This window comes from Onychostruthus taczanowskii, unplaced genomic scaffold, assembly GCF_017590055.1.
Source record: "Onychostruthus taczanowskii isolate IOZ18803 unplaced genomic scaffold, ASM1759005v1 scaffold4, whole genome shotgun sequence".
NCBI lineage: Eukaryota > Metazoa > Chordata > Aves > Passeriformes > Passeridae > Onychostruthus > Onychostruthus taczanowskii.
In genome coordinates this window covers 9,366,526-9,381,723 of record NW_024501459.1, presented here as the reverse complement: position 1 = coordinate 9,381,723, position 15,198 = coordinate 9,366,526, and the positions used below count along the sequence as shown (strand labels likewise).

At 40.2% G+C, this 15,198-nt stretch overlaps 1 protein-coding gene across 1 annotated transcript in view; it reads left to right on the top strand.

Annotated features, from left to right (window-relative positions):
* Window positions 1-12,311, top strand: part of SLCO5A1 (solute carrier organic anion transporter family member 5A1) — a gene marked incomplete at its 5' end in the record, with an annotated part of 73,904 nt that extends 61,593 nt beyond the window's left edge. The window contains 2 exons of the mRNA XM_041413013.1: window positions 3,098-3,162; window positions 4,412-12,311. Of these exons, the coding sequence (XP_041268947.1) occupies window positions 3,098-3,162; window positions 4,412-4,857 (511 nt within the window). The remainder of the gene's footprint in view (window positions 1-3,097; window positions 3,163-4,411) is intronic.
* Between the last annotated feature and the right edge of the window lie 2,887 nt (window positions 12,312-15,198).

Genomic DNA, 15,198 nt, shown 5'->3' with positions numbered 1-15,198 from the left:
AGGGTGAAATCTGTTAGTATTTAGAATATGTAATATGATAATCCACTTTAGGAAACATGAAGTGTGCAGTAAACTCCAGGTGCTATAAAGACAAAACAAGCAAAGCATCATGGAAGAAAATGATTACTCTTGGAAAATTTTCAGCCTTCCTAGAGCAATGGTTTGGATTTTCAAATGCAAAAAAAAAAGTATTTAAAATTAGCCTTTTCTCATTCTTAAAATTGCTCATTCCTGCCACATGCCTGGTTTTGAGTCTTCCATTTTTTATCTTCACAAGAATTTTGAACTTGTACTGCAGTAGTGGTGTTATTGCCCCTACTCTAAGAATAGAAAACAATGGAGCCTTTGTAGGAAAAAGGCAGTAGTGTTTATTTATCAATTTGAAAAAAAATCATATTTTTGGATTGGCTTTTCCCATCTCTGCCATCTAGTTTGATAAACATAATCATTCCATGTAACATCTGTGTCCATTTAAAACATAGTTCCTGTAAGAGAAGTTCTGCTGATTTTTAAAGAAAAGTGAGCTGAAAAAATATAATGTGGTCTGCTGCTAAAATAAATTTGTATTGGTTTAATCTATGTTGCTGCTGTTTAAAGAGAAGGAGCAATTAGAGGAAAATTATATAATTATTTACTAGAATTTACAAAGCATACCCATAAGCATTGGTTCTGCTGGTAACAGAAGGACCAAGAATGGTTTAAAGATGTCTGTTTGGTGTGGGTTCTGAAGCTGAAGAGCTCAGAGTTGAAGAAGTAAGTTCTTTTCAGATGAAGATGAGTTGGAAAATAAAAAAAAATAGAACAATATAGTTCAGTTGGAAGGGACCTACAATGAACACAGAATCACAGAATCTGAAGGTGTTTGAAGGGACATTAAAAATTTCCTAGTTCCAGCCTGCTGTCATGGACAGGGACACCTTTCCCTCACCAGGTTGCTCAGAGCTCCATCCAGCCTGACCTTGAACTCTTCCAGGGATGGGGCATCCACCACTTCTCTGGGCAATCTTTCCACTGCCTCACTGCTTTCAGAGTGAAAAAAATTATCCTAATATCTAATCTAAACCTACTCTTTTTCAGTTTGAAGCCACTGCCCTTTGTCCTGTCCCTACATGCTCTGGAAAATACTCTCTCTAATCATCCAGTCCACTGCCTGACCACTGCAGGACTGAGCAGAGATGAAAACCTGATAGTGAGGGCATTGTCCAAACGCTGACAGGCAGGAGGCATCAACCACCTCTCTAGGAAGCCTCTTCCAGTGTTAGAGGTACTCTTGAGAGGCACACCCAAAATTATCTAGATGCAAATGGGCATCCTGTCCATGAGAACAGGTTAGAGCTGAACTGAATTTAATCCCTACAAGTGCTTGAAATGCTTGTGGTGTTCAAGTCTCAAGTCTAGCTGTTTAGCTGCATTAAGTGCTAACACAGAGACACCTTTTGTCCTGGTTTTGTGTAAAATCTGTCTTCAATTTGAACTTTTTTCAACACCAGTCTTGTGCCTTTTATTTCTGTGAGAAAGGTCCTCCCAGCCAAGTAGGATTTCCTTCTGGTAGTGCTGTCTTTAGAGCTTCACTCTGATATTCTGTGACAAATTTAGGCCCTTCTAAAAATAATAATAATGGCAAATCTTTGTAATAGGTCATAGAACTCTGGAAAACGAGGCAGGTTGGGACATAGCTTTGGTATCCTTAGGCTCAGTCATGAGCACAGCTGAGAAACCTTCTGGCAGGAATCTTTGTCTCACCCCCTCCAAGGACAGGCACTCTCTTGCTGTCATTTTCTCAGCTCAGGTGGCTAAGGTTTATGCAGGTGTCTTCTGCTGGCACAGGGAGGATTGTGCTGTGTCACACTGAGGAATTTTGCCTTCCAGTTTGCTTTTCAAAGAATCCACAGAATGAGTGTAAGAGTCACTGTTGGGACATCGAAGCCAGGCACTCAGGGCTGGGCACATCAGAATTCCTGCTGCTCAGCCTTACCTCAACTATTGTGTGCACAGCACCATTCTGATTCAGACTTCTGACTTTATTCCTTCTGTCTCTGGATTTCCAATATGTAAAATAATAGTAATAAAAAAAATATTGCCCTTGCATTGCAATTAGCAAAGACAAATGAAGATCAATATTGCAGTGAAGTTCACAGTAGTGAGGTACATAAGGGACATCGCCAACAGGATTTTGTAATGCTCAGTACAAAAAATGGGAGCCCACACACATGGACAGTGACACCTGCTGTCCCAAACCACATACTGTGCTTGGTGCATTGGTCACAGGTCTGTGGCACAAGTTGATTCTCGAATTTCTCAGTTTCTTTACTTCAAAAATGTTTCATAGCTGCATCCCTTTGACTGCAGACTTTTTGTGTGTTTTTATGGTATATTTCAATGTAATTAGAAGCTGTCTATCTTAAGACCTTTAGGTCAAAAATTAAAAATATTTTTAAATCGGTAGGTAATTTATGTAGGTAAATTTAAAAAAAACACACTGAAATTATAGTTGCAGTGTGGAGTTTTGTTACTTTATATTTAGTCTTTGTAAGCTTGACATTTTTCCTTTGAAACCGCTGAAAGGAATCTTGCATTACTTGAATTTAAAAGGTATTTAAAGAGACTGTTTGTATGTTTGTACTGCTGCTTTTCTTAAAGTAACTTCAAAGTGCTTATGCTACACAAAGATTTGTTAAATTCAGAAACTGAGTCCAGCCTTCAACAATTTAGTTATCTATTAATTCTAATTCACCTCAAAAATATTAGGAAAAATAAAATAAGACAAATGAAATAATAGAAAGCTAATGTGAGAAACCATAAACATTTTTTGTGGATTATCTAAATTTCCTTAATGTGTTTAGATCAAATTTTTCAGGCCTTGTACAGGTAAAGAAAGGTCAAAAGGCATGACTGAGATTTTGATTGAACAGGTCCAGGAGGGGCTGGCTATATTTTTTCCTAGCAGTAGGAGTTAACAATAGTAAAAGCTAAAGACAGGAAATTAGACAAAGATTTTCTATAGCTGAGAAAAAAGCCATGAGGTAGAGCTAGAACATACCAGGATGATGATGGGTTATGACTTTTCCTTCACTGGAGTTTTCTGTTCACCTGCTAGGTCTGTGGAAGATGGGGAGCGGCCCTTTGCACTAGGAATGCAGTTTGTTTTATTGAGAACTCTTGGTAAGTCCAACAGTAGCTCAGCATTTCCATAAAGACCATGTTCAGCTTAAATGCACCATAAAAGTATTAAAATGCCATAAATCTGCAACTAATTGATTGGCTAACTGTATTAGGAACCTAAAATGAATAACTTCTGTAAAGATTGCATCTGAAAATGTGGTTAATTTACTTTTTTTGCTTACTGATTTTCTAGAACAACATTGTTTCACAAAAAGATAAATTTTTAATGTTTCAAATTGTATTTGAAAATTAATAGTTACTAAATATTATTTTATAAGGATTTTTTAGCTTTCAAAACCAGAATTCTGTTGCTTTCAGCAATAACAATAGGTTTTCTAATTTCTAAAATAAGCATTTGTTACTTAATGCCTTAATGTCTTTCTTCTAATATTATTTAATGTCTTTCAAGTGTTTCAAAGCAAAAATGGATAGATGGTAAAAGTCTTTATTTTCCAAAGAATTCTCTTTCAAGTTCTTGAATTTCTAAAATCCTGCCCATAAAGAAACACTCCAGGTGTTCAGCTGCTATGAAATACATGACTAGAGCAAGCAAGGTCTATTCTGAGAGAACAAGAGAAGCCCATAAAGCTGCATCTTTAAGTTTTGTTTGAGGAAGGATGTTTCAATCTCATCTTAAAGATGTTGTATTTCTGGAGAAAGCAGGAGCGTTCATTGGACTGGCTGCATTTTTTGCTGCCTTAGAAGTTAAAGTCTGTTTCTTGGGAAGATCTATTCAAAAGGAAATTTATAATCTTAATGGTCTTACCCCTTACATCTATCTTCAAAAACATTTTGTGATATTCAGTGCTTTTTCACCTTAATCTAAAAACAGCACCTTTCCCAGCTCACGGGCAAAGAATGTTCAGCAGGTAATGCTACGGAGATAATGTATTTCACTGTAATACAACATTTTGCCTTCTCTCCACCGAACACAAAATTGGATTTTTTCTGGGGGGACATGTAGCTCAAGAAGAGCTGTCTCAGGACAGCAGATTGAAGTTGTTAAGGTGCTGCTGCATTGGCTTCTTTAAATTCTCTGCCATTTGTGGTAGGTTTCATCTGTGGGGTAAATAGTATTGGTGGGAAGATTGGCTGGCCAGTTTTCCATTTTTTACATTTCTTGTGGGAACAGCAGTGTAGAAATCTCAAAAATGTTCAACCTACACTCTTTGGCTGGGGCATATAGTTTCTTTAGAAGTTTTCCACAATATGCTAACATGTATTATTTATCTTGCTATTTTTGTTTCAGCTTACATTCCCACTCCAATTTATTTTGGGGCTGTTATTGACACCACGTGCATGCTTTGGCAACAGGATTGCGGCGTACAAGGATCTTGTTGGGAATACGATGTCACCTCATTTCGTTTTGTCTACTTCGGGTTGGCAGCTGCTCTCAAGTTCGTGGGATTCTTTTTTATTTTCCTGGCCTGGTATTCCTTAAAGTGTAAAGAAGAACAACTGCTGAGACAGAGTTGGAGGGCTTCGCCGGTGAACACTGTGAGTGAGATGGTTGGACAAGCTGGACCCCAACAAAACTATGCACGGACTAGATCCTGCCCTACCTTCAGTTCCCAAGGAGACATCAGTGTGGCACAAGGAATGAACTGCTTAGCACAGACTTACCCCGGCCCTTTTTCAGAAGCAATAAATTCCTCAAATGAAAATGCATTGGAAGAAGTCACTGTTGAGATATAGACCCCTGGCTTGGTAATGTAATATTTAGTTTTGTTGGTTGACTTAGTTACGGCGCCTTGTAAAACACCTGTGCCTTCTATTTTTAATCTAAATGTAACATGTGATAAAACCAACAAAGCTTGATGCAAACAACCATAATATGTTCCTGAGGGCTGGATACCTCAAACCAACCCGAGTTCTTATTTCTTCCCTCCCGACAATGGAGTTTTAAAAATTGTGTTTGTAATTATTTCAGATGTGTCCATTAAATGTCCATGCTCTGATCTAATATCATTGTAAAGTTGAGGTGTTATGAACAGCAGAAGTCAGTGGAAGAGTGACAAAAACTCACATTGTTGATGTCTAGACTCACAAAAATGCTTAAATGTATTGTCAACTTCGTATCTGCAAATTGTATTTTTAAGAGATGAGTAATTACTGTGAGTTCTGCTACAAAGCACAACTGAACTTATTTAAACTATGCAACTTATTTGGATAATTGTATGTGCAGCAAATTAAGTTTGAAGCTTGCTTTTAAAGACATTACTGCAACTGAATTTGAAAGGGGCTATTTTCAGGCGTAATCATTAAATTAAAAAATAACATAAGGTTTAAAGTACTGTTAATAACATGTCAAGCCATACAAGAGTTATGCATCAGGTAACATTTGCAAATGTTGAGCTGTAACATCTTTATCCTGTAAAAATGTGCATTAATTTTCAACTGATGGGATGTAGTCATTCTTCACAAAGTATACAGGATACTGTAATACTTGAAGTAAAAAACTTCAGTATTGGTTTATAGTAACATTAAGATGTAGGAATCATACACACATACCAGAGCAGATATGTGCATATTTCTGCAATGTTATTTGGGTGGCTGTTACTAGCACCAAATCCGTATTTTCATGAAGAAGAAAACAGCTGGTTATAGCTTGATAGGAAGTTTGGCTGTCCTTCAGAACTGCATGCCAGTGTGGCTCAGCTTCAGTGGGAAAGTCCCGAGGGAGAGCTAATGGCCTGGTCTGCTGTCTGGGACCTGGCTGGTCCCTCGCAGCCAGCGGCAGCAGAGTTCAGGCTGCAGGAGTGAGCAGAGGAGCCCCTCCAGGGGGTCCGTGGTGCCAGCTAGGAGGCTGTGCCTGCACTGCTGGCACTGCCGAGGCACTGAGCACCCTGACACCAGGGCAGCTGGGAAGGGAGGCTGGCTCTGACCCTCTGCTTTCTGCCACACTTCTGCCTCTCCAGCTGCCCGGTGCTGGGCAGGCTGGTGGGACAGGACCTGGTTGTGTGGTGTGTCCCACGCATGTCTGCCTTTCCTTTTCTCAGCTTCACTGAAAGCTCCTGTGAAGGCAAAGGGTGAGTTTTTGTCTCCTTCGGCCCTCTAGGTGAAGAGCTAAGAACAGAAATTATTGTGGACTCGCAGGACATGATGTGGCCTTTGTTTGTTCCAAATTACTGTAGTGTGTTCTCTCCCCAGGAGATGCTGAAACTTTCTAATCAAATGTGCTTGGCATTTCATTTCTTGCTCTGGAGGCTTTTAGGCACCGTGCTCATGAGGTACTAATGATGTCTCAAAGGGCAGAAAATTATGTCAGTTGGACACTGGGAAGTCAAGGCTGTATTGTGCCCTGCAGGGGGAGTCTTAGAAGTGTAGGAAATGAAAACGCAGTCTTTTAAGAGGACTCAGTGATAGTCTGGTTTGGATTTTGCTGAGTAGAGAACTTGTGTGAAAATAAATAGGAAAGAGCAGAGGTTCTACATATTTTTGAGCAGTTATTCCTGATTTAATTTTTCAGTTTAGAACATGCATGTTGATCAGACATTATATGGAACCAAGTCATTGAAAATAAAGGCAGTACTCTCCTTGACATCCATTGAGTTGTCCTGGGAAGAGTAGATTTCCCTCTCTGCCTTTGCCAACTGCCTTTTGTCATCATCTGGATCTTCTTGACCAGCACATGGACTACCCATGGGGCTGCTTATTTCAGAATGTGTCAGTCCATTTATGTAGTTTGTAACATTTCTTACTCTTCTTGTCTGAGAACTCCAATTCTCCTACCCCGAACACAGAGGAATATTGTTTTGACCTCTTCCTACTATTCTGTCCATATTAACAGCCTTTTTTGGGTTAAGCCTGAGAATGTCTTTTCCTTTTATGCAGTCACTGGATATAACATGTCCTCAGTTAGTACACACTTCCTGAGATAATTGGCTTCTACACTTCTTGTCCTGAGAAATAAATTTCCTTGGCTCAAAGGTGTTTTTTATATATATATATATATTTGCTAGAGGAGAGCAGAGTAGATGATAAAAATATTTCCTTTTCCTTCAGTCTCAAATGCTTGTTGCACCAAGAATTTTATACAGTGGCAAAAATTGGCAAAGTAGTATGACAAAGTGTAATCGCAGCCCAGCCCTTGTCCATTTTTATCACTTCCCCATTTTAATCATCACAGGGAGAAGTGAAGAGTGACAATCTTTTCAAATACCTCAGGAACAGACCATTTAGGGAATTGTAAAAGACTGAAGATTAACAATCTGTCCTGATCTCTTATCTTTCATGCCTTGTGTGCTTCAGTTCCGTAAAAAAGCAAGGAAGTGCAGATTAGGATTGTCAGGAACTAATGGCACTGATGCCAAAGAATGAGAGTGATAAAAGTGGCACTTCTGCAGCTGCTTCTGTTTCTGAGCTTTCAGGGGATTTCAGAACTTGTTGCAATGGAAACTATCCATTTTTTAGGATATCCTGACCCTTTGACTTCCAAGAACATTCATATTTCCTAAATGGTTGAAAAAGTGGAATGTAGAAAGAAAGATGTTAACTTCAGAAATATTGAAAAAGCCTTCTTTACATAATTTCATTTTTAACTTTTAATTGGAAAATAAATTTTAATTTTTCTTTAAGTATTACATGCAAAACAAAATGTAATTCCTTACTTTTCAAACAATTTTTTTCATGGTTTTGGGTATAGATAATTTTGGCAATGCAAATAAATTTCTATAAAATCAATTAAGTCAGTGTCCTCTGAAAGAAAGAAAACCCAAACTCTGGCCAGTTTTTGATCGATTCCTGAAGGAGGGTTTCTTGTGAGTAATCTATAACAATCTAAACTGAGCGAATAAAGGTATGCAGGGGAAGCACATTCACTTCCAGCATTGTCACTGACCGGTATGTGGACAGACCTGCTGGCCAAGCACTCTGTTCTGAGGCTGTCACTGCTGCAGGAAGCAGCACCTCCAGACACGGAGTGCAGCCCTGGCAGCAGTTGTGGTTGACACATGGTGCTGAGCTGACCTCACAGGAACTAAAACAGAACTTTTCCTGTCATCTGGTGAAGGGGCCCATGCTGTCTTCCTACTGTGAGATCCTCTCACCATAGAACATAAAATTTCATTAAGTTGGAAATTTTGCCACCTTCGCCCTCTGTCCCTGAGCACAAAAGGTTTGCTGGCAGTGAATACAAGACAAGGTGAAGGAGGTGTCCTGCTCACCCACAGGCTGCTATTGGGAGCAAACCCAAGTCACCTGCCTGCAGCTTAGCAGCCAGTGATAATATGGAGCAACATCTGGTGATGGTCAAAGTGCCACTGTGCCCCCACAGGGACAGACCAAATCCCTCTTCCACCACTTAGTCCTCATTTAAAGTGAGGAACGTGAGAGGAGGAGCAACCCAAATATATGGGCTTGAGAGAACAGGTTAATTGTCCCTGCTTAGCCTCCCATTCGCCCATGTTTCCTCAAAAAGGAGAAAACTTCAAAATGGATGCAGCCATGGCCTTAGGTGCTTATGAATGCAGCACCCTCAGGAGATAATTTGTAGATCTTCACAGGGCTGGAGTAATCTGGAGAGTGGGACTGTCCATGCTTCCAGTTTTTGTGAAAAGCCCCCTGGTTTTGGTCCCCCTTCTTCCCCTTGAGCATACTAGATAAAATACAGCATAATTTAGAACCAATGACATTTTATAGCCTTTCAGTACAGTGTGAGTAGCTGCAAGAACCTTTGAATATTATTGTGCAATTTGTATTCATTTGGAAACTTTCAGTTCTTTGGCCAGCCTATATATCTTTAAAAGTGCATGTAGTAACATGCAGATCTTCAGAACTTACTGTTATGTAAGTGGGGGCACACATCTCCTACTAAGTATTAGAAATGTACATTTGAAAGGTCCTAAATTAATTACAAATGCTTGAATATAGTGTTTTCAAAAATATGAGGTTTTTAATATTGCTTATTAATTTGTAGTGTTAGCTATTCATTCATTATCACTTTGATCCAGCAGAACACTTAAATATGTGAGTAAATTTATATACATATACTTAAGTAATGCACTTGAAAATAATACACATATTTAAATGTGGGACTGAATCCTGTCTGCATTCAAAAAGAAATGAATTTATCCAAAGAGTATTTCTATGTTGAGCATTTCCCCCATGGATTCAATGATAATTGTAACCAGAATAGCACAAAGTAGCACTTGAGCACTCTCCTGTGGCATTCAGTGTGGCTACTTACATATCCAGCAATGGAGGAAGGCTGTCATTTTCAAATAGAATTCAAATTCAAAGTATTTTGTGGGAATGGTCTAAGATTCATTCTCACTCTTTCTGCCATTCACTTATTTTATGAATTTCTATCTGAAAACCTGTGTTTTACATGGGGAGATAGATTAAATAAAGGCATCCTTCTGACCTTAGAGGCAATGAAATTCTCAGGTAATGCTGTAGACTCGAATTGTGCCCTTTCACAGAATCTGGACCGAGAGGTTCAGATGACAAATTGTCAGTATCCTGCACAAATGGAGCAGAGCACTGCCTGCTCAGTGGAACTTCAGAGAGCATGTCTGGGACAGGGGTCAGCACCTTCTGCACTGTTCTTGCAGGTTTTCCCCCCAAAAGGCCTGAATAATTGCTGCCTTACTACACTTTTCTGTGCGTGGGATACCACAGCTCTTCACGGTGTTGTATTGACATAAAACTGATGATAAATAGGTCCAAAGTGTCTTACTGCTATTTTGGAGCCAGATTCTTGGCCTTACCAGTCCAATATTGAGGCTGAAGAACTATGGTCATACCTTGTGTTGGAAGTTAACAAGCTGGTGCTTTAGCAAGTGTGTGTGAAGTAGAGAATATCAAGCTTGTTTAGCTTTTATACTCTATTCACTGGTTATTATTACTGTTTTTGGAGATTGAAGACAAAAATCTTCCTGAACAAGTTCATCTTTTTCTCAGTAATGTGTCTTTTACAATGGCTTAGGAGAAGTTATGCTGCATGCTTCAGAATCTGGGTTCCCCCAGCTGTGGGGGAAAGCCATCCAGCTGTGGTTGCTTTCCAGGGGCTTAAACCAGCTGGTAACAGATTTACCAGGACTGCAACCTGCATCGTCATTGCTTTGAACAGAGTATTTGCTGCTTGTAGATTAAACTGTCATCAACATATTTCAGGTTCTTCACATACTGGACTTGATTCTTTGGACATTTTCATCACTTCAGAGCGCTTACAAAATGGACAGTCAACATCATGGTGGTGGATTTATTCTTTTGTAGGGAATTAGGGCTTTCTTCTTTTTTCTTTTAACACCTTGTTTGACAAATAAAAATTCAAAAAGATTGCATGTAAGCATTGTCACAGAGTAGAGATGTAGAGATGTGGGACCTTCAGTGTGAGGACAGGATATGGCCGAGTTCATGGGATTTGTCTCCTTTACACTGAGTATCACTAATACATGTTACTTTGTGGCCAAAGGTTTGAAAGCCTACCTGATCCTCAGGAAGGAAATTTTTCCTGTATTTTCCTCTTAATTTATTGTGTAAATTAAAGAGGAAAGTTAACACTGCCCTTGTCCCATGGCCATATTCATTGCATTAAACTGCAGCTAATAACTACAGTTAATAATTTTAGCAGTCACCCCTTCAGTCCTTCAGCTTTTTTGTTAATACAGCCTGTTAAACACAGATGTAGCTCTGCAATTTCAAAGTAGCTCCAAAGTTTTCTTGACTTCAAGTGTTACAGAAGATACGCTTATTTATTCAGGTACCATTCTACTCTTTTAATTATTGCATTATCCGTTGTGTGTATTGGGTTGGTTTTTTTTCTCAATCTCAAAGTAGTTGTCACAATGTTGTCCTGTAACAGTGTTTTGTTCATTATATAGAATAGGTGAAAAGCTGTGGAATTAATGAAGGGCTACAAAAAGCATCCAAAATGCTGTTCACCTTGAGGAAGGGTGAGACAGCTTAGTAATCTGTAGACAAAAGACTAAACAACACTGTGGTGCTAATAGGTACTGAAGTATTTTATGATGTATTCACTATGACTTAAATGACATATTCAAGGCATGTCAATGATGCAACTGCGTGTGTTTCTGTTCCTAAAGTGTGGAGTGCTCTGACAAAGACAGTGTTTGTAATTCCTGGTGGGCCAATTCCTACCTAGTTCTTCTGTGGGTGAGTAATTTCAGGAGTCTGTGTAGGATTTGGCCCAGCACTATTAGGTGAAGTAGAAGCTACACAGACCACAGAAGTCTCATGTAGAATGTATTCAGCCTGCTGTAGCATGTTACTTTATTTAGTTGCTTTCCTTAAGCAGGGGCTAAAAATAAATTCTGCAGTAATGATAAGTAACATTGGGCTAAATTCTGGAACCACTTAACCGAGCAATATTAGCAAGTGTTTGAATTAAAATGAGGATTGAAATCTGAAATATGAATGTTCTTTCATGGAATACCAGATAGAGAGTGGTAGAATGAGAGCAAATCTGTCTCTAGGAATGGAAAAAGGCCAAATCTGGTTGACTTTAAAGTCATCTATTATTTACAAAATAGGGGTTTGCTTTTAAAATCTTGAAGACAAAATTTCCATTTTGAATTCTGAACCATAATTTTTTTTTGTCTCACTGTGCCTGAGCTGCTCATGCAGGGCAGGTGTCTGTATTCCAAATAGCACTGAGAGCACTAATAGCACTAATCACACTTCTGACCGACAGGCCAGAAAATTTGCCTCTATAGCAAACTCCATATTTGAAAACCTGGAGGGAAATTTCCAAGCAAAACAAAACAATATGTACAAAATGATCCAAAGCTGAGTTTCAGTAAAAAAAAATAAATTTGTGTCAGTGAGATCCACAGTTGAGTGGAGGCTTTTCTGAAAGAAGACCTGTTCTTTTCACCAGCTGAGCACATGGGAGTTTGGCCCCTGGCTGCAGTGCATACCTCTACCAAATGATTTGTGCAGAACAGCAACAGTCTGGGTAGTATTGTAGGAGCATGGAGTGGGCACACTGCCTGTTCAGTTTTTAAAAAACTCATTATTAAGCAAATGTGTAGAGTATTAAGGAAATTTGTAGAGTATGTCTGATGGTATGAGTGTGTGGGTGCTGTGTTGTGGTAAAAAGAGAATTGGTTTATGCTGGGTATTTTTGCATACTTTAGGCTCTTGTATGTTTGTTGTTTTTTTTTTTTTTAAATTTATATTTATTTCTCATCAGGACTTAGAGTAATTTTAAAGTTATATAACCCATGATTTAATGAAACCTACTGTCAGCATCTGTTGTAAACATGTGTTTACAAAACAAACTCTTGAATACTTGATACTTGGAAATAAAAAATAGCATATCATGTGTGCTGATTGAGTCCAGATGCTCTCTGATTTCAAAGTAAGACTTACATGTCTTCATTTCCAATACATATAACCACACCAAAAAATCATCTCTCAGATCCCCCTGCACGTTAGCGGTGCCCAAGCCCAGAGCTGTTGAACCAAGGAGAGAGGATGAAATGAGGTTTGTAGCGCATCCCGGGAGCTGTTGCCGGTCGAAGGCAGAAGAGGCGGCGCAGGGAGGGCGCAGGCTCAAGGAGAGGCGCCTGTGGCTCGGCTCTGCACTGACACCTGCTGCCCACTGACACTGTGGGCACGCTCCAGGCAGCGCAGCCTGCCGCTGCATCCCCTCAGGTGCGACACATCATTTCTGCAGTTCTGGCTTGTGCCCTGTTCGCTGCACGTCGGTTCTCACTGAAAAATGATGTCAGAGCACACGAGCAGGACTGGGTTTGCTGAAACTAAAGGAAGAAGTTTGTTACAGCATCACATGTACCCAGGCACCCACGGCTGCTCAGGACTCTAGTCCTGGGCAGATCTTCCTTGGACAAGGCTGTTGCTGTCTTGGGTTCTCAGCCCTGACTGTTTTACACAGGTCCCCTCTGACTACGCTTGTGTGACTTCAGTGTAGACAGCTGCAGGCATCTCAAGGGATTCTGGCTGAGAGAATGGAGGTGGTCTGTGCTCACACCTGCACTCTAAAATACCTTCCCTCAACTGTCACAAAAACCTACTGGTTTTTGTTCTGGCTGAACTCCAGAATAATGCTCTGATCCAAATGTTTGTTTGTTTCTTTATTTGTTTTTTGCAAAGCTGCTAGTGTGCATTGACCTCAGTAACACCAGGATTCACCTACTCATAACAGCTCTAAGTGAGTCCCTGCCCATGGTGGGGGTTGGAACCAGATGATTTTTAAGGCTGCTTCTGACCCAAGCCACTCTGTGATTCTATGTCTAGTTCTGGAACTGAAGCACTACACACTTTGCTCTTCTGCTCTCAGTTGCTAGGCAGTCTCAGAAAGTGCCTCACACTGTCCTAGGATGTGAGGGCAATACTGTCTGCCTTATCTTAAATTCCAGAGGGAACTTTTTGCATAACATTGCTACCTCCCAAAGATTTGCAAATTTTAAAGTTCTGTCCATCTCCAGGAGCCCTTCAGAAAGTCTTGAACTATGTACTGCCTTTCTGAATAGACACATCTCTACTGCTCTGCAGATCACAAAAAGCTAGGAAGGTCATCCTCTTGGCCCTCCCTCACATGAGGAGCAGTTGCCAGATTTAGGCACTTGCTTCATTCCCGAGCCTGCAACTGCCTGTAAAATCTTCCTGTCACACCATGCACTGCTCATGGACTCAACTGCCTCAGCTATGGGACAAGAAGTACTGTGCAGAAAGAAATACAAAACAAACTGGGACAGCAACATGCTGCTTAGGCTGCACACTTAGAAATATGACAGATTTTGGCCTCTTTAACTTGGTTTAGCTTTATATTTGGTGCATGTTTCCAAGACAGCAAGGGCCAGAGCTCATTGCTGTCTGTATCTCTTGCCTACAGAATGAGTGTCCTTTACACTTTCTTTCCTCCACACTCCTGTAAGAGACCTGTAAAAAAGGCTCCACCTGGTTTAGAAGGTAGGCACTGTTTAGCTGATAGTTTAGATGACTGAGTACTGTCCTAGAAGAAAGAAGGGAGACAACTTTCAAACTAATAAGATGCTCTTTCTGCCATTTCCTCAATGAGTACTTTAAGCTCTCAGGTAAGGAGGAAGGGCAAGTGGGGTGAATCCATGGACCACACTTGCACCATTCCCTTCTCTATCTGTGCCCCAGCATTAAGAGAGAAAGCACCTTGCTTGGTTCTTTCAAAGAACTGTACTTTCAAAGAACATAGGCCACATTGCTGGTGCTGGATAATTCCCTGCACAAAGGTACAAGAGGTGGTTGTGTGGGACATTGCTTCAATTTGCCTTTGTCCTTCAAGCCCTCCCAAACTTGCTGGCTCGGTGTGCTCTGCACCCTGCTTTGAGATACATCCTGTGCTTGCTAGTGTGCTTTCAGGGCAGGCTTCTCCCAGGGCTCTACCTGACATTGCAGTGGCTGCTTTTTGAACACTTGGATTCATCCACTTTCCTGATCCCCGCAAACATCACCTGTAACTTCATGTCTGCAGGAGCATCAGAGTCCCAGGACTATGCAAAATAAAAAAGAGTTCAAGAAGCACAGATTCAGAGGCTGAGTTTAGGTATGAAAGTACTCTTATTCACAGGCCATCCAGCAAAGACAGAGTTTGTGTACGAGGGAGTTTACCTTGGAAGGTAAATTCCTTTTCGTGCTGGCTCTTGTACAAGGAGACACAAGTCCTGACTAGGGATCTGTGGTTCACTCTTGGTAAGGACTGCGTGTCTGGTCTGCAGTGCTGTGCTGTCACAGGGAGAGCTGTGCAGGAGGGAGAGAAAGCAGCAAAGCAAGACATGGCTCCTTGGAACATTTCACTGCTTCTGGGAACTGCTGGTTGTGGATGGAGTTCAAGGAAGAAAGGACCGGATGAATTTGAAATTAAAAAAAATTAAAATCACAGCATGTCTTAAACAACAACAACAACAAAATACATTACTCGCCTCTCCAGGAATAATTTATACCCAAAATAACGTGTGTTATTTTGTTACCTGACACTTTTAATATGGATGGATTCTTAAAACTGAAACTGCTAGCATATTTTTGAAATAAAACTTATTCAGGAGGAAAACTGGATCATGTGGACTTCTCTGA